This window comes from Rousettus aegyptiacus, unplaced genomic scaffold (genome assembly GCF_014176215.1).
Source record: "Rousettus aegyptiacus isolate mRouAeg1 unplaced genomic scaffold, mRouAeg1.p scaffold_m13_p_14, whole genome shotgun sequence".
NCBI classification, from domain to species: domain Eukaryota; kingdom Metazoa; phylum Chordata; class Mammalia; order Chiroptera; family Pteropodidae; genus Rousettus; species Rousettus aegyptiacus.
Genome location: NW_023416289.1, coordinates 39,497,946 through 39,520,784, shown reverse-complemented (window position 1 = coordinate 39,520,784; position 22,839 = coordinate 39,497,946). Strand labels below are relative to the sequence as shown.

Here is a 22,839-nt window from a genome sequence, read left to right as displayed (position 1 = left end):
GTGGGAAACTCTCCAGGACAAATGATCTGGGTCTTCAGCAAAAAATTATAAGGAAAATAAAAAGAGCTGAAAGAAAAAAAAAACCCTATAGATTAAAAAGGATTTAAGAGACATCTCAATCAATTGCAGGGAATCCACCTTTTTTGGACTTTAACTCAAATAAATTACTAACAATTTTATAACATTATGAGATGATTGGAAATGAGGATACCAAGTGAATATTTGATGATTTTAAGGAGTTATTGTATATGGATAATTTTCTTGGATTTTGGTTTTCTTTAAGAATGTTTATATTTTTAGAGAAATATATTGAAATGTTTACTGAAGAAATTAAATGATGTCTGGGATTTGCCTCAAAATGATATAAGAGGGTGGGGTAGGATTTGCCTGAGTTAACGATTGTTGAAACTGGGTAATGGGGATGTCGGAGTTCATTACAACATTCCGTCTCCTTTTGTTTGTGTTTTAAATCTTCTGCAACAATAAATACTTTTTTAAAAAGTACCATGGATATTCTTCTGAGGCTTGTTATTTTCACTCGACATTATGTTTCTAAGCGTCTCCCAGGTTGTAGCTGCATTACATCCAGTTTTGAGTTCTGTGTTGTCTTCCCTTGTGTGAATAAAGCAATTTTCTCATTTGGCTGACAAAGGATATTTTCGTCGTTTTCAGGTTTTTGCTGTCACAAACTGTGCTATGAATGTTTTTGCATGTGTCTCCTGGGACACATGTGCATGCATTTCTCTAGGATACATTTGCCTGGGAGCGGAATAGCTGGGTTACAGGGGAGGTAGGCACTAACTGAGTAATGTCAAGTTGTCTTTCAAGGTGTTTGAACCAAGTTACACCTCTCTGTCAGCACGGTTGTTCCACATTCCTGCCAATGTTTGGCATTCTCGGACCTTAACTTTCTTCCTATCCTGGTAAGTATAATGGTATTTTAAATGGTCTTAATTAGCATTTCATATGCTTATTGGTCACTGATTCTACAATTCCTTATTCATTCATGTCTTTTGCCCATTGTCTATTGAGTTAGCTGTTGTTTATTTGTAGGAGCTCTTTATATATTCTGAATACTATCCTTTGAGAGACAATATAGTAGAATCAGTAAGCAAGACCACCGGATTCAAATCTTTTTTTTTTTTCTTATTGCCTACAGCATCTGGTATGCCTAGGTGGTCTCCCATCCAAGTACTAACCAGGCCCGACCCTGCTTAGCTTCCGAAACCAGATGGGATCAGGCACGTTCAGGGTGGCATGGCTGAAGACTCGGATTCAAATCTTAATTCTGCAACTGTGAGAGCATGGACAAAGCACCACACTTCTCTGCACCTCAGTTTTCTTATCTGTAAAATAGGGCTCACTCTAGGGCTTACCTCTTGTAATGGACTGATCGTGTTTCTACCCCTTCCTCCCCAAATTTATATGTTGGAAGCCCTAATCCTCAATGTGATGGAGGGGAGGGTTTTGGGAAGTAGTTAGGTTTAGATGAGGTGATGAGGGTGGGGCCCTCATCATGGGATTAGCGTCCTGATAAGGAGAGAAAGAGCACAACTCCGTCTCCACCTTGGGAAGATGCAGTATGAAGGCTGCAGTCTGCAAGCCTGGAAGAGAGCTCTCGCCAGAACCCAACCGCTCTGGCACCCTGATTTGCGACTTCCAGACTCCAGAACTGAGTGATAGATAAATGTGTGTTGTCTGAGCCCCAAGTCTCTGGTATTTGCTGTGGCAGCTGGAGCTGCCTGGACGCCTCTCATGGGGCCCTGTGAGGGATAAAGGAGATCAGATTTTGAAGTGCTTTGAACAGTGCCTGCTGCAGTCAGAGCAAGAGTTTGGACAGTAGTGAGCATCTGTCTGCTCTCTCCTGGGTCAGGGGGGCCTTTCGTTTTCGTGATAGTGTTTTAGGAAGAATCTTTTTTTTTTTTTTTTTTTTTTTTTTTTTTTTTATGGCCCGAGTGCAGCCTTAACTTGGTGAAGCAGGAATATCTGCACTTTGCCGTTCGTTAGGTGAGGAGACGGAGGGTGGGGGGAGGGGGGGGCGGAATGGAGTAAACGGGCACCAGACTGCTCACTCCGTGGCTCAGTCGGGTCTCTTGTTGCATATGGGGACCTTCGGGTTGGTGCATTGCTGCAGAACTCATGCCGATGAATTAGGAAAGCTTCTTCTGGTTGTCAGTGGCTTTTGTAAAGTAAAACAAAACAAAACGAAATAAAATAAAATGATAAAAACTTGGAAAAAGAGAAAAGTAGAATTTAGTGGCTCCTTTAATGTAAAAGTCTGATTTTCAGCACGACTGGATTGATGGGCTCTGTGCTTCTGGGGGGTCTCGTCTCTCTCCCCATTGCCTGGCTCTGCTTCCCTCCGCGTCGTCATTTTCAGACAGGGTCTCCTGACAACGTGGCCACGTAGAATCCTGCTACATCGGGTTTACATCCCACCAGTTTAGTGGCTTCGGGATGGGAAAAAGTAGCTCCGCCCTGAGTCTGCCCGCAAACGAGGAGTGTGGCCACGAGGTACGGCAGGGGTGTGGCCAGAGCCTGCGCTGCTCCGATTGGCTGGTATTAGTCAAACGCCTTTCCATGGAGCTGGTGGGCGGGGCCAGCCCTACCAGAGCCGCTTGGCTTGAGAATAAGGTGGATCTTTAAAACGGAATGAGGATGCTGATTCCATAAAAAGATAGGGGACGCTGGGCTCACAATGCAGCAGAAATCCACTATGATAGCATCAGTACGCTTTCTTACCTTGGCCAGGGAAAGCATATTTGGTACTCTGGATGTAATGATTGAGAGAACGCTTTTTTGTGGCATGTGCCCAGAGCCCTGCAACTCGGTGGGCAGCAGGGACGTCATAGGAGCAGAGGCCAGGAGGGGCCTGCGGACCGGGACCAAAACAAAGCAGGAAGCAGCGGACAAACTGCCAGATGACCTGACAGGCAGTTTTCACAAGTAGTCATTTCCTGGTCACTGCAAGATGTCAGTCAGGTTTACTAAAAGCTTCCTCCTACTGTTAGTGGTACTTTGGGGCAAATAAAAGGGAGAGGGCTGTGACCTCACGGGGTGGGAATGTGGAGAAAAGGTAGCAGGACAGTGGAGGTGACTGTGGAAGTGGCAGAAACAGCGGGCAGAGGTGACAGGTGATCATGGATGGGACCTTAGGGTGTAGTCATAACATCTAATGTTTATTGAGCACCTATTCTGTGTTAGGCACTGCTCTGAACGTGTCCCACATATTAACCCATTTGCTTCTCACAACAAGTAGGTCCTATTAGTTCCCCCACTGCAGAGATGAAGCACAGAGAGGCTAAGTGACTGCCCAAGACACAGGTTCTCAGTGGTAGAGCTAGGATTCGAACCCAGGCCCTCTGGGTCCCACCTTTGGCATGTGCTCCTAATCACTGTCACCTGCCTCACAATGGGGGAGGGGGTCTTGGTAATTCTACGAAAAGAAAACCTGTTTTATAGCCCTTTTGGTGGCCACACAGCTGGGAGGCTCAGATACCATCTGTTGGTCCATTTGGAGGGAAGGGTGCCAGAGGGCTGAGGGACATCTGGGTGCTGCAGAGGTAACACAGTTCTTCTAGGGCAGGAGACCCTCACTGAGGATGGAAGGTCTCCTGGGACAAACGCCGGTGAAGCTCTGGCCTCTTGAAACTTATTTCTCCCATCTTCTCCAAAAGCTTCGGCATCCTTTGGGGGAAATACTGCTCCACTGGACCCTGAACCTAGTGTGGGCAGAGCAGGGTGTCATGACCAACGAGGGGCTCGGCTCTCAGCCTGAGGCAGGGGGCGCAGAGCAGCCCTTCCATGGCCAGCCCTGCCTGGGGCAACCAGGTTGAGGTCTGGCTTGTCAGGGAGGCAGGAGATGAGGGTCCTGACGCCTCAGAGTCCTGCCATGGTGACTGAGGAGTTACAAGGACAAAGAGGAAGATGGAGAGGGACAGACAGTGAGGCATGCGCAAGACAGGTATGGAGAAAAACAGAGACATAGAAAGAGAGACAAATAGAGAGGGATGGAGATGAGGGAGATACAGAGAGAGACACAGGCACAGACAGAGAAAAACAAACGAAACACAGAGAAAGACAAAAGGAGATGAGAGAGTTGGATGGAGGCAGGCAGTGAGGCCAAGATGGAGAAAAGAGATACGCGGCAGGCAGAGAGAGAAACTGTCAGACGCAGAGAGGGAGAGAGACACACAGCAGTAGACATACCGCCCTCCCAGCCAAACGGGGAGACACGCAGGGGCAAGTTGACAGAAAGGCATCCCCTCCCACATGACCTCCTTCTGGGCACTCCCACAGTGGCAGCCAGTCCTCCCTCAGCTCTGCCACCTTCCCTCCTGCTGCTGTCCAAGCCCATTAAGCTGCTACTCTGGCCACAACTGAAGGTCCCACGCCCCAGGGAGGAATCCACTGAAGAGGCGTCCCTGCTCCCTCCACCTCAAACCATCAATTAGTATTAATGAGGGAAGGCTACTCACTGCCTAAAGACCCCCACCGAAGCTCAGATGGAGGGAAGTCCCCGCCCCTGTGACTCAGGAGGTTAAAGGGTCTAGGGCCAGCCTGTGAGTCCAGAGTTTCCAGATGGCGTGTGGCAGCGGGAAGGTCACCATCCAGCTGGTAGATGAGGAGGCAGGACCCGGAGTTGGGGGCCCGAAGCCCTTCCGAGGCCAGAGCTATGAGGCAATCCGAGCAGCCTGCTTGTATGAGGGGATCCTGTTCCGAGACCCTTACTTTCCTGCTGGCCCCGATGCCCTTGGCTATGACCAGCTGGGGCCAGACTCGGAGAAGGCCAAAGGGGTGAAATGGATGAGGCCCCATGTAAAGTGTGGCTGGGGGGCTGGGCTCTGGGTCTGAGGGAGGAGGGTGCTGGGAGGCTGGGCTCTGGGTCTGAGGGAGAGGGGGCCACTGTGGGACCAGCTCAGAGCAGGCTCTGGGGAGGTCCAGGGAAGGCAACCTCTCATAGGGTTGGGGGTGCTCATTACTATGGAGCAGAGGGCAGGAGGGGACCCAGGTGTTTGGCCGCCCAGTTGCTCCCTCCCTCCCTTTCCTGGCTGAGGCCTGGAATCCCCATCGCCCCAGGAGTTTTGTGCTGAGCCCCAGTTCATCTGTGAGGACATGAGCCGGACCGACGTGTGCCAGGGGAGCCTGGGTGAGACCACTGAATCCATCTTGAGCCCCCAGATCCGGCAAGTTGCAGCTGGGACCCTGACCTCTGCCCCCAGTCTACCGTCTCCTGACCCCATGCCGCGCCCGCCCCCCTCCTCCTCTCCCTGGGCATCAGTCTTCCTTTTTCTTCCTAGGTAACTGCTGGTTTCTTGCGGCCGCTGCCTCCCTCACTCTGCACCCCCGACTCCTGCGGCAGGTGGTCCCCCCTGGACAGGGTTTCCGAGATGGCTATGCAGGTGTCTTTCACTTCCAGGTAAAGCTTGTCTCCTCTGTTCATACCTTGGTTTCCCCCCGGTGACATGAATTTCATTGCTGACATTTCCCTTGGGGCTGGAGTTCTTAGAAGGTAGGGAAGGGTGGGGGGTCAGGGGCTGGGGCCCGGGCAGGGCTGGAGCTTGGGAGCCGAGCCCAGTCCCTGCCCCTCCCCCCGCCAGCTCTGGCAGTTTGGCAGCTGGGTGGACGTGGTGGTGGACGACAGGCTGCCCGTGCGTGAGGGGAAGCTGATGTTCGTGCGCTCAGAACAGCGGAACGAGTTCTGGGCCCCCCTCTTGGAAAAGGCCTATGCCAAGTAAGGACCCCCTACCCAGCCAAAGGCCCTAGCCACATGGGACCCCTAGAGCCCCCAACTTCTGAGATCCTCTAGGCATCCCGCTAAGGACCCCAAACCAGGTCACAGACCCTGGGACACTAATGTCACACCACCCACTGAGGCTCTCCAAACCGTAAACACCCTTCTATCGCATGCACACAAATATTCCTAGAATTCTTAAGGAGCTTGAATTCTCTCATCAGGCACTGGAGTCACTAAGTCTAAGATTTATTAGGGGAACTGTAATCTCAGACAATCTCTTCTGATCCATCAGAAACCCAAAGCACCCCCAAAATATTGAATGTAAGACCTTGGACTCTCAAATATTTACTTTTCCTCATCCTTTGAATCTAAAATCCTTAACAAGCCCCATGGGGATTATCCCCAAAGCAGACATCTTTCTCTCAGAGACTTAAAGCTTCAGACACAGCCCCCATGATGCCCAGAATTCTGACAGGGCTCACCTTTGACCCCCAAATCATGCAGTCTTGGTGGCCCAGGGACTCGAGACTTCCACAGTGTGTCATAGTCTTCCATTTCAAGAGTCTGCGAATTTCAGGGATAGCCCCTGGGACCTGAAACCCTGGGACAGAGGCCCCCAGACCTGAGATGCTCAGACATGCCTGAGACGCCTCCATCCCACACCTGCTCCCACAGGCTACACGGCTCCTATGAAGTGATGCGGGGCGGCCACATGAACGAGGCTTTCGTGGACTTCACAGGCGGCGTGGGCGAGGTGCTCTACCTGAGGCAGGACACCCCAGGCCTCTTCTCGGCCCTGCGTCACGCCCTGGCCAAGGAGTCCCTCGTGGGTGCCACCGCCCTGGTGAGAGTCAGATTCCCACGGAGACCCCCGCCCCCCATCATACACACACACCAGGACCAACCAGCACACAGTCACAACTGAGGGGGGTGTTCTGTGTCCTTCTCTTGTCTTTCACTGTTGGCTTATTTTCTCTCACAAATCAAATACAAAAAAGTCAAAAGGATATTCGTGTTCATGACTAATGAGCTTCAGGCACAGCTGGATCCAGGTGCTTAGCAGATGTTGTAATCGTGTTTTTTTTTTTTATTCCTGATCCTGCGTTAGCTTCGCTCAGGCAGGCTTTCCCCTCTTGGGCACAAAAGAAGCACCCACAGGCACCTCCCTCCACCCGGGGGGTGAGGGGGAAGGGAGAGTGCCTCTTTCTGAGAACTTCTGCAAAAGTCCCAGGATTCGTTTTCATGGACTCAGCTTGGGTCTTATGTTCATTTGTGACCCAATTACATATTCACTCACTGAGTCGGTATAACCATTCACTCGTTCATCTACCTGATCCTATGCTCTGTTACTAACTCGCTTTGTCTTTTGTTTCTCTGTCCCTTCCATCTCCCTCCATCTGTTCTGTAGCTTTCTTCATCTCTGCATCTCTGTCTCTCCTCTTTCCATCTTATTTTTGTCTCTTGTCTGTCTCCCTCTCTCACCCTCACCAACTCCTACCCACCCTCAGAGCACTGTGATATTAAGTTGGGTGCCCTGGCTGATTCCTGCTTTGGTGGCAAGAGGTAGGGGGGCAGAGAGGAACAACCACCCTCCTGTCCCCCACTGTGGCCTCACCATTCCTTGTCCTCGGCCCAGAGTGATCGGGGCGAGTACCGTACAGAAGATGGGCTGGTGAAGGGACATGCATATTCAGTCACAGGCACACACAAGGTGAGCACCCCCTATGGATGGGCTGGCAGGGGTTGTCCAGGTGCCACCCCCACTGACGATGCTACCCTCAGGTGTCGCTGGGCTTCACCAAAGTGCGGCTGCTGCGGCTGCGGAACCCGTGGGGCCGCGTGGAGTGGACTGGGGCCTGGAGTGACAGGTGGGATGCACCGGGGTGGTGGTGGGCGCTCAGCCCCCCCGGCCCGCACCTCACACCCTGGTCTCCCCAGCTGCCCACGCTGGGACGCGCTCCCCGGAGAGTGGCGAGATGCCCTGCTGGTGAAAAAGGAGGATGGCGAGTTCTGGTGAGCAGGGCAGGGTCGCAGCCAGTGGGGCTTGGGGAGCGGGCAAGCCCTGAGTGAAGGGACGTGGCGGAAGTTCATGGGGATGGGTCGTAATTGGGAGAATCTGCCTATATGCGTGCTAATTTGGGGGTAGTGTTCTATCTGGGGAGTACAGAGAGAATTAGCAGTAATATTAGGGGAATTGGGGTTTGAATTTGAATATTAGTAACCTCCTGGGGGTTGAAAGTGGATGGGTAATATTTAGGGCAATTGAGGGGGCTTGGTGAGACCTGGGGCATTTCTTGAGACTTGGCAATATTGAGGGACTGAAGGATACTTGTTCGTCATTGAGATTCTAAGGGTCTTGATCTTCAGGAGATTGAAGACTATTTGACGACATTTGAGGGGAATTTGTGGGTCTTGGCTATTTGTGAGGCATCTATCTCACTTGGAGAAGTCCAAGGGAGCTGGAGGGCTCGGTGATTCAGGAAACAGGGTACTGTTTGGTGAACTGAAGGGTACTTGGCAATACTTGAGGAATTTGGGAGGCTTTGTCATTTGGCGGTCACACTGGGGACTTGAGATATTTGGGAGGCCGAGCCCCTGGGACGGTGGGGGCCGGGCAAGGTCTGACCGCTGGCCACTGTCCAGGATGGAGCTGCGGGACTTCCTTTGCCACTTCAACACAGTCCAGATCTGCTCGTTGAGCCCTGAGGTGCTGGGCCCCCACCCTGCTGGAGGCGGCTGGCACATCCACACCTTCCAAGGCCGCTGGGTGCGAGGCTTCAACTCTGGTGGGAGCCAGCCTGCTGCCGGTGAGGCCTGGAGGGTCCCTGAGAGGCAAGCGGGGGTGGGGAGAAAGCTATGGCAGGTGGGGTAACCCCACTTCTTTTTCTTCTACTAGAAACCTTCTGGACTAACCCCCAGTTCCGGCTGACCCTGCTGGAGCCTGATGATGAAGAGGACGATGAGGAGGGGCCCTGGGGAGGCTGGGGGGCTGCGGGGGCAAACGGCCCTGCTCGAGGGAGACGAGTTCCCAAGTGCACTGTCCTCCTGTCACTCATCCAGCGCAACCGGCGTTCCCTGAGGGCCCAGGGCCTCACATACCTCACTGTGGGTTTCCATGTGTTCCAGGTGGGGCCCCTGGCCTAGCAGCAGAGGGAATCAGAAGGGGGGGCGGGTCAAAGAGAGACCGAGGGGCTAGGGAGGGCAGAGAAGGGGGTCAGGGGAGGAGAGGAGATGCACAGAGGCACAGATGGGAGGAAGTGGCCCAGGAGGGGTCAAAGAAGGGCTAAGACAGGGACTGAGGGCCAGGGACTTAATGAGGGTAGAATGGGAAGAAAAGAGAGGAAGGGGGCAAGGAGGGGACTCTGTGGGGTGGCGCCTCCCTCCTGACTTACATTGCTCGTCCTTCTTACAGATCCCAGAGGAGGTGGGTCTCACGTGGGACCCCAGATCCCAGGCTCCGTCCACCCCTGAGCCAGCCCCTGGGGCTCGGACAACCTGCACCAGGGCCGGGAGGGCCTGGGTTGCGTGGGGCTGCTGGGTGGACGAGTGGGCCAGCACCGGGCGGTCTGCAGGGGTGCGGTGGAAGGGCGGCCGGGTGGGGTGGCCTTGGGTGGCTATGGTCACGCTGCCGCTGCTCCTTTTCCCCCAGCTGCTGAGCCTCTGGGACACCCCGCACAGTCGCACGCTCCTGCCGGGCCTGCTGCGTGCCGACCGCTCGCCCTTCTGCGCCCGCCGCGACGTGAGCCGCCGCTGCCGCCTGCGCCCCGGCCACTACCTGGTGGTGCCCAGTGCTGCCGGCGCGGGCGACGAGGCTGACTTCACGCTGCGCATCTTCTCTGAGCGCCGCCACACCGCCGTGTGAGCCGAGGCCCCTTGACCCGCCTCCAGAATCCCCAGCCCCAGCCCAGAGACCCAGAATTCCTGTCGTGACCCCACTCTAGCCCTCCACTGAGACCCCACCTGCCCCCGAGCCCCAGGCGCGAGGGAAGCGGCCCCTCCCCCACTCCCGGTCTGTAATTTGCAGGGAGATCGACGACGTGATCAGCGCGGATGTGCACGCCCTCGCGGTGAGGGGCTGTTCCTAGAGGGGGCACGACGGGGTGGGGGTGGAGACCCTCTTGGCCAGTACTAAACTCCCCCCACCCTGCAGGCCCCCTGCGTTCCCCTGGAGCTGGGGTTGGAGCAGCTGTTTAAGGAGCTGGCGGGAGAGGTGAGGAGGGGGACGGAGCATCCTGCCCTTCCCCTTGGACTCCTCTCTCACCCCGAATGCCTCATTTTGCTTTACTTCCCCCTCCCCGTGCTTAAATTTCATGATTTCTCAAAATGCAGTCTTCCTTGCCTCAGAGACTTTGTCGGCCTGTAACTGCCTGGCTTTCTCTCCCTACAAACCCGCGCGCGCGAGCGCGCGCGCACACACACACACACACACACACACACACACACACACTCCTCCCCCTCCCCCAGGCTGGTCAGCGCATGCCCGCTGTGGGCTCCCACCTCCCAGCGCTTCCCCACCGCAGCCCTGACCACCCTGGCCGCGGAGAGCTCGGAGCCGGCAGGCCTGGGCTCGCTTGGTCTGTGCTGTGTCCCCAGCAACAGCCGGCATGCTGTTTGGGCCGGGTGCAGAGCCGGCGGTTGATGGGGCTTCCTGTCAATGGCCTCACACGCGGCTCTCTCCTTTACTAGGAGGAAGAACTCGGCGCCCCTCAGCTCCAGGCCTTACTAAGCATTGCTCTGGAGCCTGGTGAGTTGGGGACCAGAGCAGACCCCTCGGAGCCCCCTGTGTGTTAATCCAGGATGCTGCTGGGAGTCAGGCCTTGGGAAACCTGGGCTCAACCAGACAGCGCCTCCCCACACGTGGGCCCTGTGGCGGGACTGGTGGCCAAGACCATGGCCTCTCATAAGCCCCTTTCCTCCGAGGGAGAGGCAGGGAGCCTGGCTGCTAGCTCTTGGAACCCACTTGCCTGGCTTCAAATCCCAGCTGTTAGTTACCTGCAGCCTTTTGACTCTCTGTGCCTCAATTTCTGTAAAATGGGGGCGGGGGAGACGGTAACCCCAAGCACTCACGATGACAGCTGGCCCACAAGGAGTTCAGGGCTTTGTTTGCTTCCTGTAGCCAGTGTCCACCCCCGCGCCCCCGCGGACATCGGGCTCAGGACCTGTGAGCAGCTGCTGCAGTGCTTTGTGGTACATGATGGCAACTGTGCCTGGGTAGGGAGGCTGGGCGTGTTGAGGCCTCTGCTCCCCTTCTGGGGACATTGACTTTAACCAGATGTCCCATCCCCAGCATGGGCAAAGCCTGGCCTTGCACCACTTCCAGCAGCTCTGGAGCTACCTTCAGAGGTGGCAGGTAAGAGGGAGGGACTGGATGGAGACACCTCCTCTTGGAAGGAGAGGCACTTTACTAATAGGGACATGGGTACTCTGTGGGCTAGCAGGGCCCCAAGGGAAAATAGGTACTGGACCACACCACGCCAACTGGGAAGGGTCTGGCTGAGACATCCCTGCCCCATCACCCTCCGTGGTCCCTCAGAGGTACTAAATAGCTCAAGGATCAAGAAGAGCACAGGGCTCTGGTCCTGGGTTGGCATCCCAGCTCCAAGCTTAGCCCCTTTCTGGCTGTGTGACCTCAAGCCAGTCACCTCCCTTCCAAATGACTGGCCTTTGAGTGTCTACCAATGGGAGGTGGTGTTTCCTACCCGCCACATCTGTGTGAGGAGAAAATGGTCCAAGGCTTCTCCATGCTAATAGCGATAAGCCCCTGTTTACTGAGCCCTCACTAGGCCACAAGGGGAGTCTTAAGTCATCCTCACAACAACCTTGTTACTGCTTTACATTTGATTCCATTTTACAGATTGGGAAATGCCCAAAGTGGTAAAGATGTTTGCCCAGGGCGTGTAGCCAGGAAGAAGGGGAGCTGCGGTGGGAACTCAGGCTGTCTGGCCCCGAGGTCCCCTCTGAGCCCTCTTCAGGAAGCTCAGGGGCCTGGGGGGTGAGACTGACCTCTTCCCTCCTGCCCAGGCCATATTTGACAAATTCGATCGGGATGCCTCTGGAACCATGAACTCCCATGAGCTGAGGCTGGCGCTGAATGCCGCAGGTTTGGACAGAGGTTCTGGAGTGGGTCGTGGGAAAGGGACTGGCTCTCCTTCCTCCCCCTGTCCTCCCGGAGTCCCAGCTGTCCACTTAGCTGCCACCACCCACAAAGCCAACACCTTAACTTGTTGCCAGCTCTTGGCAAGGACTGGGTGACCCTGAGAGGCCAAGGGGAGAATCCTCTCTGTGTGAGGAAAGGTGAAGTGTGGGAGTGTGCCGGGCAGGGCACAGGGCCTCCTAGGAGCTGGTGTCACCAGGGCACTGTGGCGGAGTGTCCCGGATTTTTCCTGAGCTTGGGTTGGAATCCTCATGACACTTACTCCTGGGTAGCCCTGGGTACACAAGTCCATCTCCTTGGGCCTCTGTTTCCCTCTGTAAAGTGGCTGCGACACAGAGGGGCTGCAAGTGTGACCTTCCCCTTGTGTGGAGAGGGCTGGTGGGGAGGATTAGACAGAAAGTCTCAGATCCCCACCTACCCCGGGGCTGGTCTGCCACAGTGAGACATGGAGAGGTCGAAGGTCCAGGGACGTGCAAGGAAAGAAAGGAGCCCAAGACAGGCAGGGGAGGGAGATGGAGTCAGAAGATGGAGTGACATGGAACAGTGAGACATGAATCTCAGACAGAAGCAGGGGTGAGAGAACAAGGGGACGATTTCGTTCCATTCATTGTCAAGAGTGCCTGGTATGTGCCGGTCATTCTAGGCGGGAAGCTGATCAAGTGCTTTTGAGGTGCAGGTGTTCTGGTGGGATAGGCAGACAACAAATAGGACACCTAGGCAGGCCAAGACGCTAGGGCACGTGGGGCGGGTGGTGGCGTGACAGAGGCGGTCAGGGAAGGCCTTGCTGATTCCCCGGACACCCACTTTGCCTTCAGCCCTGGGCCATCTGACGCTGGGGATTCAGTGGTCACCACGAACCCTTTCTTGATCTCTCATGGCTTCCAGTCCAGGGGCAGCCGGAGCCACCAATGGCAATGAGAGGCCAGAGTGGTCAGGGTGGGGACGGAGAGGCGCAGGGAGCTGTGGGAGCCCAGAGTGCTCAATGCTGCATGTGGGGGTGTCTTCGAGGGCTTTTTGAGGGGGTGTGTGATGAGTAGGGATGCCCGGGCCGAGAGGACAAGGTGTTCTGGGCAGAGGGAGCAGCATGTGCAAAGGAGGAAAGGCAAAGTCCAAGTGGTGGGGAGGGGAGTGGGAGATGAGGTGCAGTCCATGAGGGCCACCAGGAGGCTCAGGACAATCAGGCCCTGGGGATAGGTTAACTAGGAGGCCACAGTCACTAGGGCCCAGTAAATCTGGTGAGGGGCTTCACCAGTACCAGGGGACCGTAGGCAGGACCCCAAACCAAGGCACTAGGGGCCAAAGAACCCTTGAGAGGGGTCAGAGGAAGTAGGCAGTTTTCATGAAGGACAACAGGAATTCCAGAGGGACAGCTGAGGGGCTCTTGGCCCTTCCGCCTCCTTCGCCTGGGCTTTCCCACGGCCCTGGGCACAGCAGCACTTTTTCCCCAGTTCGAGAGTAGATGAAATCCAAAAAGACCCTTGGGAGGTCACATGACCAGGGTGAGGCCACAGGCCCCACCCAAGACTGTTCAGCTTCACCTAGACCACCCACAGCACATGACGGCACTTGACACTTGTCGTATCAGTGCAGAGTAGGGGGAGAGTGGGCTTTAGGAGGCAGCAGAGGTTCATGGAATTATCCTGGGACTGTTTACCTGTGGAGCATGGAGGAAGGGAATCACCCTGCAGTTGAGGCCCGGAAGGGACCTATGACCTGGGAGAACCAGTGTCTGTGGCTTTTCAGAAGTTCTATTGAGATTCCTCATCGGAGATGTTTTCTGAACTTTAGAAATTGCCCCTGCTGGGCAGTGTGAAGAAATAGACTCCATATTGGACCGACGAGAATGTTCTGCTGTGCAGAAATATTCCTGTGTCCACTGGTAGAAATTCTGCAGTCTGAAGTAGTAACACTGACACAGTTATAGGCCAGACATTGGCCTAAGCTCTCTCCAGAAATTATCATACATCCGTATGGGGTCAGACATAGTCCCCATTTGACAAATGAGGCAAATGAAGCCCAGGGTGATCAAGGGAGCTGCCTGTAGCCACATAGCTGGGTTGAGGCCAAGCTGGGATTTGGGAGGTGGCAACAGGCCTCCGTGGTGTCTCGGTGCCTCCCTCAGAAGTGGCTTCCCCCTAGGCTTCCACCTCAACAACCAGCTGACCCAGGCCCTCACTAGCCGCTACCGGGACAGCCGTCTACGTGTGGACTTTGAGCGCTTTGTTTCCTGCGTGGCACAGCTCACCTGCATCTTCCGTGAGGGTCACCCTGGCATGGGTGGGGCAGAGGGAGGCTGTCTCCCATGGCAGGGGGACTGGGGTGGTAGGTGCTTAAGCCTCCTGCTCTTCTCTGCACAGGCCACTGCAGCCAGCACCTGGATGGGGGTGAGGGGGTCATCTGCCTGACCCGCAGCCAGGTAAGTCTGGGCTGCAAGGAGATGGGGGTACAGGGCGGCGAAGGCGGGCGTCCCACGAGAGTCCCGACTCCAGCCTTCTTTTCTCTCGCCCAGTGGCTGGCAGTGGCCACCTTCTCCTAGGATCTCACATGGGAGCGCCTGCGGCTGGAGGCAGGAGAGCTCCCGGGAGCCGCGCCTGTCCCTCTGCCAGCCTGGACCAGGGTTTATTCCACAGCAAGTGGGGGTCTGAGCAAAACCAACCTCCGCCATCCCTCCACCTCTCTGCCTGGCATGGGGGCTGACGTTCTACACACAGAGGTTGAGAGCATGGCCTTGGGAGCCAGGCTGCCTGGAGCCCATCCCTGGCCCCACCACTCACCAGTGGGGCAAGTCCCTGCACTTCTCTGTGCTTTGCTCACCTCACCTGCACACAGTGATGGCAAGGGCATCTTCCTTGTGCTGGCTACGTGAGTCAGTCAGCGTTACTCAGCACAGGGCCTGGCGCAGACTGGGTGGGTCTCATTTTCACACACTCATGGGAATGGGGGTCATGGCACGTCTAGGCCTCGCCTCACTCTGGGACGAGGGGTTCTGTCACTGCTCTGCTAAGTAGACAGCAAAGACAGGAGAAAGAGAGGACGCTGCAAGACTCCTTCTTAAAAATATTACATGTTTTATTATCCTGTCCCCAGAGGGGTGGTTTATCCAGAAACCAAGAAAAATAATCAATCAGAATAAACTCAAAAAAAGGGGGGAGGGTGGGGGAAGATAGGCGCAAATCCATCAACTAACAGGCAGCCAGGCCAGCAGCCCCCTCCACCTCAGGAGGGTCCCCAGAGACCCACGCCTGATGACAAACAACAAAGAAATCAGTAAGGGGCTGGGGGACGGTTACGAATCAGCTATGTCTTCATTACGAGAGCAAGAGGCGGCAAGGATATGTTGCTAGGTGAATATATATTTATATAATAAATCCGTAAGTTAATAAAGTAAATAGTAATTCTCTGGATGTTTTTATTTCTTTTTTTTTTTTTTATAGCATTTTTTTTTTTTTTTTTTTTTTTTTTTTTTTGGTTTTTGGTCCTTAGAAAATCAGACTCAGGTCCAGACAAAGCAAGGTGGGAGCTGGTTGGGGGCAAGGGGAAAAGGCTGGTCTGCCCAACCCTAGTCCTCTGCTGCAGGAAAGTGGGGGTGCTGAGCAGCACCCCCTCATCTCTGGACACTCACAAAGGAGGGGGAAGAGAGCAGGGAGCAGGTGGGTCCTCTTTCCTGTTGGGTAGCTGTGGCGCACCCTGCTAGGCCCATCTCAGGTGCGGGTGGTTCCTGGACAAGGCACGTAGGGCTTTGGCCTGGATGTGGGAGGCTTTGAAGGGACCTCGGGAGCAAAGGAAGGGGTGGGGTGTGGAGGGCGTTCCTAGAGCTCAGAGGGGACCTGTTTTGCTGTGGGGATCCACCGTCCCCTCCACACAGTTAAAAAAACAAAACAAAACAATATATATATTTACCAAACCAGAAGTGCTGACCCGGAGTCTCCCATCCCCCTAGCCATGGGGAGGGGTAGAGAACCTCCTGGCCAACCAGAGAGAGAGAGAGGAGAGAGCCGGCCCCAGCCCCTCCCTGCCCACCCCTGCCCACCCCGCCCACCCCAGGAAGGAATGACAGAGTGCTTTGCATAGATACAGAGTCAGAGGAACGGACCAGAGAGGGGCGCAGCTGGGGAGGGGGCAGAGGGGCCCCACCAGCCCCTCCTGGAGGCTGAGGAGGGGTGTCGGGCCAGGGCCTCACAGGTCGCTCTCGCCATACAGGGCTGTGGAGAAGGACTTGTAGTCGAGGGCGCCCGGTGCGGCGTCGGGCCCCTGATATGGCGCCATGCGGGCGATGCAGTACTCAGCCTGGTCCGGAGGCAGCTCTCTCCGCAGCTCCTCGGCCGTGATGAAGTTCTGGAGACGGCAGGGCAGGACTCTAGGCCACCTGCACCCCGCACTGGTCCCCCAGCCCCTCCCTACCAGCCCAGGTGCGCGGAGGTGTCTGGCTTACCTTGTCTCCAGCCAGGACCTTGAAGGAGGCAATGACCTGGTCAGCTGTGTCTGTGTCGGTGGTCTCCCTGGACATGAAGTCGATGAAGGCTTGGAAGGTCACGAGGCCGCTGTGGTTGGGGTCAACCACGCTCATGATTCGGTTGAACTCAGCGTCGCCCTGTGAGGCAGGAGCAGGGTAGGGGACAGGCAGCTTCTGAGTGGGGCAGGGGGGCTGGGCACAGCGGGCAGAACCAAGCCTGGAAGGCAGGGCCTGACCCCGGCATACACACTTTGTCATCGGCCTGTCTCCAAGAGTCTTGGCTCCCCAGGCCGACTGTCCCATGCGCCCCAAACTGGGGATGGGCCCCCTCTGCTCCTCCCCTCCCTTGTTTTTGGAAAGTGGGGAGTGGGGTGTAGATCAAACAGGTCTGCTGCTCCTCAGCCCTAGGCTCACAAGTTAGCTCTGGAGGATGGGGAAGAAAGAAAGAAAGAAAGAGAAAGGAAAGGGGGAGAGCCGCAGGACTGACCTCCTCTCTCCAGAGACTTCCAAGAAAAGAGGGAGGCTCAGGGAGTCATCGGAGGGACCCCAGCCCAGCAGATGCAGCAGCAGGAGGGACAAGGGGCTGCACTGCTGGTGGAGGGGTGTCCCCGAGGACCTGGAAACTCTGGAGGGGGTGGCACAAAGAGTAGGAGGGAGAGAAAGGGGGCGGGACAGGAGAGGGAGCGGGAGGAGGAACAGGAAGGGGAGGCAGGAGGAGGGGAGGAGTGGCACAGCAGCGAGGGAGGCAGAGGCTGCATACCAGGCTGTATCCTGTGGAGATAAGCAGAGCCCTGAAGTCATCGGAGTCCATGCTGCCTGTCTGCTTCTGCTCGAGGACGCAGGGACAGCAGAGGAGGCCAGGCCCAGAGTAGGCAAGAGGGGCCGCCCCATGTGCACAGCAGGGAAACAGGACAGTGGCAGGAGTGGGAGAGACAGAGGCGGCCCCGAGAGACCAGGTAAGGGGGAAGGTGTCCAGAGAGACACAGGTAGGGAGTTGGTGAGAGAACCGGTGAGATGGCACATACAATGGCAAGGGGCGGAATGGCGAGGGAGACAGAGGAGAGAGAGAGAGAGAAGAGCAGTTAATGCCACGGTCCGCTGGGCCCAAGGGCGCGTACCTGCCGGTCATTCTCCACGTCGTAGCCCAGGCTGATGAGGCAGGCCTTGAACTCCTCCGGCCCCAGCGCCCCGCCGTGGTCCTGCCGGGCGTCAGAGGCAGGCGTGCAAGGGGCAGTGTGGAGACCAGGCCGGCACAGAGGTGGGGAGGGGGGCCCGGGTCACATGCGGAGGGTTGGGGGGAACACAGAGTTAGAGGTGATGTGGACAAGGTGATGGCCAAGGACAGCTGGGACAGGTGTAAGGGCGTGGGTGGCCTGCGGGGCAGTCAGAGGCCTTCTCTACCACCTCTGTGCCAGAGGTGGATGGGACCTGAGCAGTGCAGACTGAGGACTAGGGCTTGGGGGAGGGGTGCGCCCGCCTCCCAGGTTTAGGGCAGGAGAAAGGGACTTCACTTCCCCCTGCTTGGGACATCCGGGTCCCTGCTTGACAGAGCGGGGCTGAGGTTGCACACTCCTACCCACGAGAAGGCGGCAAGCCGACACATCAGGCTCAGCAGGGTCAATGGGGACTGGGGCACTCTGGCACTCAGACCCTTTTAAAGGGGCTGCCAGCCCAAACCTTAATTTTAAGAACACTGTGTGTGTGGGCCAGATGCACAGGCCAGGTCTCCAACCCTGGTGTGCTAGGGGCTTCGTCTGTCCCAGAGCCTCATCGGCACAGCCTCAGAGGCAGGACTTGGGACCGCCCCCGAGGGAGACTGCTCATGCTGCTGGTTAGGGTGGTCACCTCTGTACCCCTTTCCCTGGCTGGGGCCCCGCCAGCCCCTGTGAGCAGCAGCTGATACTCAGCAACTGTGATGTGAAGAACTGACAGATGCAAAGACAGAAGGGGGCAAGATGGGACAGTGACAGTGGTGACAGCGGGAAGGGACGACTCCAAGTGGCAGAGGGAGCGGCTCACCTTGTCAAAGTGGTTGAAGGATGCCCGGAACTCCTGCATCTGTTCCTGGCTGATGCCCTTGGCATCGCGGGTGAGGATCTGGTTCTCGACCTCGTTGATGGTGCGGGCGATGGTGGTGAGCAGCTGCTCCCAGCCCACACGGATGTGCTGGGGAAGGAGCCAGGGTGTGACTGTGGGCTAGGATGTGTATATGTGTGTGTGTGTGGGTGGGGTGGGGTGGGGGGTGCTGGGACCACCACAGCTGAGGGTTCTGAGTTCTCCCCACACATGTGTGTATGTGGCCTGGAGTCAGGCTTGCCCTGACTCTGTCTCCCAATTGCCAGTCAAGATCCATGCTCTTCCGTGTACCTCAAGTGCACACAGGGACCCAGGTGTGGCACTCACCTGCTGCCTCTGCCAAGCAGTAGGATTCATGTCACCTTAGTATATGTCCTGGTGATGAATGCAGCAGAGGGCCAGGGCCCAATGCTTGTGCCAGAATCCACATGGAAACTTTGCCGAGGTATGCCGGGCAATGTTAACCAGCTTTGGGGGAAGGGGGACCTGTTTTTTTTTTTTGTGGCATCTGTGGTGTGTGTGCTCTAAATACTGTCAACACGGATGATATCAAACTACCAACATGAGGGTGACCAGCCCTGACAACACAACCTGGCTATAGAGCGCCTGTGCACACAGACTCTAGCACAGGCTGCCTGGATCTTGTCCCTAATCCTGAGGCCACCGTGGGGCAGGTGCCGCCGTCCCTGCTTTCCCAGGAGCATGTCCTGAGATGTGTGCTGTCAGGGTGGTGGGAAAGCTGTAAACGTGCTGACCTAGCCTTGCAGTCAGAGTGAAGAGGAGGTGGAAGAGCTGCACGGGGCGCGGCATACCTCCATGGTGTAGTTGGTGTGCTTGTTGTCGAAGATGAGGGCCTCCTGGATGAGCTGGTGCTGCTGCTCGAGCAGGTCCAGGTTCGGCTTGTAGTCCACAATGCTGCGCTCGTACTGCTTCAGGTGGCTCAGCTGGTCCTCCAAGGTCCCGTTCATTTCAATGGAGATGCGCCCAATCTCCTGCACAGAAGGCGGATGGCACTGGTGGGGGTCTGGTGGACCCCCAGCCTTTGCCCGGGGGTGCCCCTCCTAGGTCTGTGGCTCACTGTCCCCTCCAGTGCTGCCCTCTAGTGAAAAAGCAGCCACACTGCAGAGTTTCTGTGCCAAGCTCAGGGCATGCCTAACCTCACTGCATCCCCCACTCGCTGTGATAGACCCTGTCTATAGATGTGGCAACAAGGCCCAAGAGTGCAGCCTCTCACAATAAGAGACACTCAGACCCGGCTGACTCCAGAGCCTGCGGGTCATGGGCACAGACACCCTCGTGCCATGGTTTCCACAGTGGCCTTGCTGTGTAGCCGGCACCGAGCCGAGGCCGCCTTGCCTACACCCCTCCCAGGCTACTGTTTTAGCATGTGGCTGGCATGTAGTGAGCGCTTGGTGAGTGGCAGCCAGAGTCACAACTGGCATCATTACAAGCCTTTCTGTCACTGGGTCATGAGGGTCACTGTGAGCACACTGTGAGGGTCCGAGCTCAGAATATCCTGGTCACAGCTATGCCACAGGGCTCACATAAGGGCTGATGACGGGTAGCGCACGACACATGGAAGCATTTATTGAGGGAAAGAAATAACTTTCACCCCCATTTTAGAGACAAGAAAACTGAAGTGCAAGGTTAAACTTGGCCTGAGCTTGCGACCATGTTGGGTGGAGATTAAACTGGAACCCACCTCAATCTGACTCCTCAGCCAGGCAGCGCCCTGGGTAGTGCTGCTGTTCCTACCCATATCACGTTATCCACCCTCTTAGTCTCACCAGGCCGGTGAAAGCTGGGCCCCACTTTCCCCCAGGGGCTGGAGGCCTCCTGCGCACTGGGGGCTCCTTCCCGCTTGGCCCTGAGCACAGCAGGGCTGCGGCAATGGCCCTCACCTCCATCTTGGTCTGGATCCAGGGCCCCACAATGTTGGCCTGGCTGGCGAACTGGCGGCGGAGGTGCTCGTTGGACTGCTGCTTGCTCTGTTCCTCCAGGAGGGCGTGGTCCCGCTTAGGCACCAGCTGCTGCACCTGGGGGAGGGGACCAATCAAGAGCAGTCAGGGTGGCGGTCCCCTCACCTGGCGCCTGGCTCTGTCCCGCCCCAGCCTGCCAACGGGCACCGCCCACCTTCTCCCACTTGGAGTTGATAATCTGGGGGGTGACGGTGGTGTAGGGATTGCTGCCTGAGAGTTTGATGTGGTTGCTCTCGGCGATCCTCTGGGCCTCCTTGTGGATGGCCAGGATGGCCTCCCGTTCCCTGTCGGCATCTGGCAGTGTTGATTTGAACTGGTCGTGGGCAGAGATCAGGCCCTGGGGAAAGAGAAGGGGTGAGGGGCAGCCCAGCCCCCAGGAGGCTCTGGGAGAGGGGTGGGTGGGGGCGGACCTCGATCTCCTCAATGGTGTGGACAATGAACATGTCCTGGAGGTCCTCCATGGCACTCTCCATCCAGTTGTTGAAGGGGGCTGCTCGCTTGGCATATTCCAGATGCAGCTGGTCAATGGTCTCCAGCTGCTTCTCTGTTTTCTGGCATGGGTAGAGAGGGAAAGATGGCGGAGGTTAGTCAGCGAGCAAGAGCGGGTGGATGGTCCGGGGTCCCTGAGGGATCAGAGAATGTCCTCGGGGACAGAAGGGGCACTGCATTCCAAGGTGATATTGCCCCTTACTCACCTCTAAAGCTTCCCTGCGACTGTGAGTCAGAGAGCCAAGGGCGTCCCACTGGTCGCAAATCTTCTGGCACCGGGTGTTGACATTATGGGAGTCATAGTAATCCAGCTCACTGTGGGCAGACAGGGTAGAGAGCGGTGAGACGTTCCAGGGGGCAGTCAAGGGTGTGCCTAGACCCACTTATCCCCAGGTGTCCCAGGCCCTGGGGCCAGGGGACATCAACGTTGAAGGTTATTAGTCATCCATTACCCCTTTGGCCCATGGCCCCCAGGTAGGAGGAATTCGAGAGGTGGGGTGGGGGAGGACACAGCAGAGAGCAGGGGCTTCCTCCTACCTGCTCACTTCATGACTTGCTCTGCTACAGCAGGCTCACTGGGGGCCCCCACCAAGCCTGCACGTGGACTGCCTTTCCCAGAAAGAAGTCTAGCAGAAGCGCAGCTAGAGCACAGGCCCTGGGGCCGAGCTCCCAGGTCTGAATTCTGGTGGCATCATTTTGTATTTGTGTGGCTCTAGCCTGGGGTAAGGGACACCCTACTATGGAGACCTGTTCTCTCCTGTGAAGGTGTGGAGGGTTATCACAGAGAGCGAGTCACTTGGTGCCTGTGCTGAGAGCAGTCCTTGGCACCCAGTAGGTGAGAAGTAGCAACAGCTACTCATGAAAGATTGTGTACGTATTTCAATGGGTATTAAGAAAAAAATATATAAATTAGCCTGCAATCTCATTCTCAGCAACTAATAATATATTTAAGAAATCAGTGAGCTGATTAGGGTATAAGTATTACTCGAATGACCAAGGTTTGGGAAACACCAGGCTGCCGCAGACACTCCTGGCTCCAGCCCGCACTCACTCCCCGCCTCTCCATGCGCCCCCCGCAGCCCCAGGGCTGGTCTCCTGTGGTCCAGATACTTAGATGCTCTCAGCAGCAGGGCTCTAGGGAGTTAGTGTGAGGCCAAAAGCTTGGGGGCCTGGTGAGGGGTCGGGGGAGACAAGACTGGGAGAGGGAGCAAGGCTGATCCAGAGGGCCAGCTGGCCTGGGTTCCACTTCTGTCCTGATCACCTCCCACCTATGTGACCTTGGGCAAGGCCCTTGGCTTCTCTGGACCTCGGTTTCCCCTCTGTATTGGGGGGGGGGAGGGGCAAACACCACATTTAACACTACCAGGCGTCCATGCTGGGGATTAAATGAGCTGGCACAGGCAGAGCACTGAGTGCTCCGTGGGTTTTTGTCAGTGTCATTAAACAACTCTCACCCAGGATGTCCCTCCAGACTTGTCCTGGCTGGCCCCCTCGGTCCTGACTTATCTTTGGGGGAAGCAACAGCACCCTACACAGCCCCCTTTCTCTCCTCCAGGGCTACTGTCCAGAAAGCTGCTTCGGGGTCCGCCTACTCCCTGGCTTCGGGTGATGGGTTCCACTCAGCTGTCCTCCAGTGCCTGAGAAGTGGCTGGCCTAGGGTCTGGTCAAAGTCTGTTGCTTAGCAGCTTCCAAGGGCTCGCCTGTCAACTGCGGAACCTCCCCATGTACCACCCCCACAACCTCTGCAGATATCTGCGCCTGTCACCTTGTCCTGGGGATGCCAAGTGCAGGGGCTACGTCCTAAGAGAGGCTGTAGGACACGAAGGGGCACCTCCAACAGGGTTGCAGTGTTCCCAGTACTGTGAAGGCTTCATGGTACTTCTGCCTCTGGGTGAGCACATGGCGACCCCCTAGCCCAAGCGACTGGGCAACGTACAGGGAGGGAGTCAGG

General features: G+C 56.4%; 2 protein-coding genes and 1 pseudogene across 2 annotated transcripts in view; 1 reads left to right on the top strand and 2 right to left on the bottom strand.

The window, feature by feature from the left end:
- Positions 1–1,150: 1,150 nt before the first annotated feature.
- On the bottom strand, positions 1,151–1,269 carry LOC118611620 (annotated as a pseudogene).
- A 3,312-nt stretch (positions 1,270–4,581) lies between these two features.
- Positions 4,582–14,820, top strand: CAPN12 (calpain 12). The gene is made up of 21 exons (XM_016165248.2): positions 4,582–4,818; positions 5,080–5,149; positions 5,301–5,419; positions 5,601–5,734; positions 6,413–6,581; positions 7,374–7,448; positions 7,520–7,605; positions 7,676–7,750; positions 8,381–8,544; positions 8,634–8,863; positions 9,150–9,161; positions 9,387–9,595; positions 9,762–9,804; positions 9,888–9,947; positions 10,424–10,481; positions 10,854–10,924; positions 11,025–11,087; positions 11,759–11,837; positions 14,031–14,147; positions 14,249–14,307; positions 14,401–14,820. Exons 1-21 carry the CDS (start codon positions 4,582–4,584, stop codon positions 14,425–14,427), a joined length of 2,157 nt encoding a protein of 718 aa, XP_016020734.2. The 3' UTR covers positions 14,428–14,820.
- Positions 14,821–14,942: 122 nt separating this feature from the next.
- Positions 14,943–22,839, bottom strand: part of ACTN4 (actinin alpha 4) — a 66,886-nt gene continuing 58,989 nt past the window's right edge. The window contains exons 13-21 of the mRNA XM_016165242.2: positions 21,095–21,203; positions 20,810–20,950; positions 20,554–20,736; positions 20,322–20,456; positions 19,233–19,412; positions 18,364–18,510; positions 17,463–17,543; positions 16,324–16,482; positions 14,943–16,226 (exon numbers count right to left, since the gene is read on the bottom strand). Coding sequence (XP_016020728.1) covers positions 16,068–16,226; positions 16,324–16,482; positions 17,463–17,543; positions 18,364–18,510; positions 19,233–19,412; positions 20,322–20,456; positions 20,554–20,736; positions 20,810–20,950; positions 21,095–21,203 — 1,294 coding nt within the window. The 3' untranslated portion in view covers positions 14,943–16,067. The remainder of the gene's footprint in view (positions 16,227–16,323; positions 16,483–17,462; positions 17,544–18,363; positions 18,511–19,232; positions 19,413–20,321; positions 20,457–20,553; positions 20,737–20,809; positions 20,951–21,094; positions 21,204–22,839) is intronic.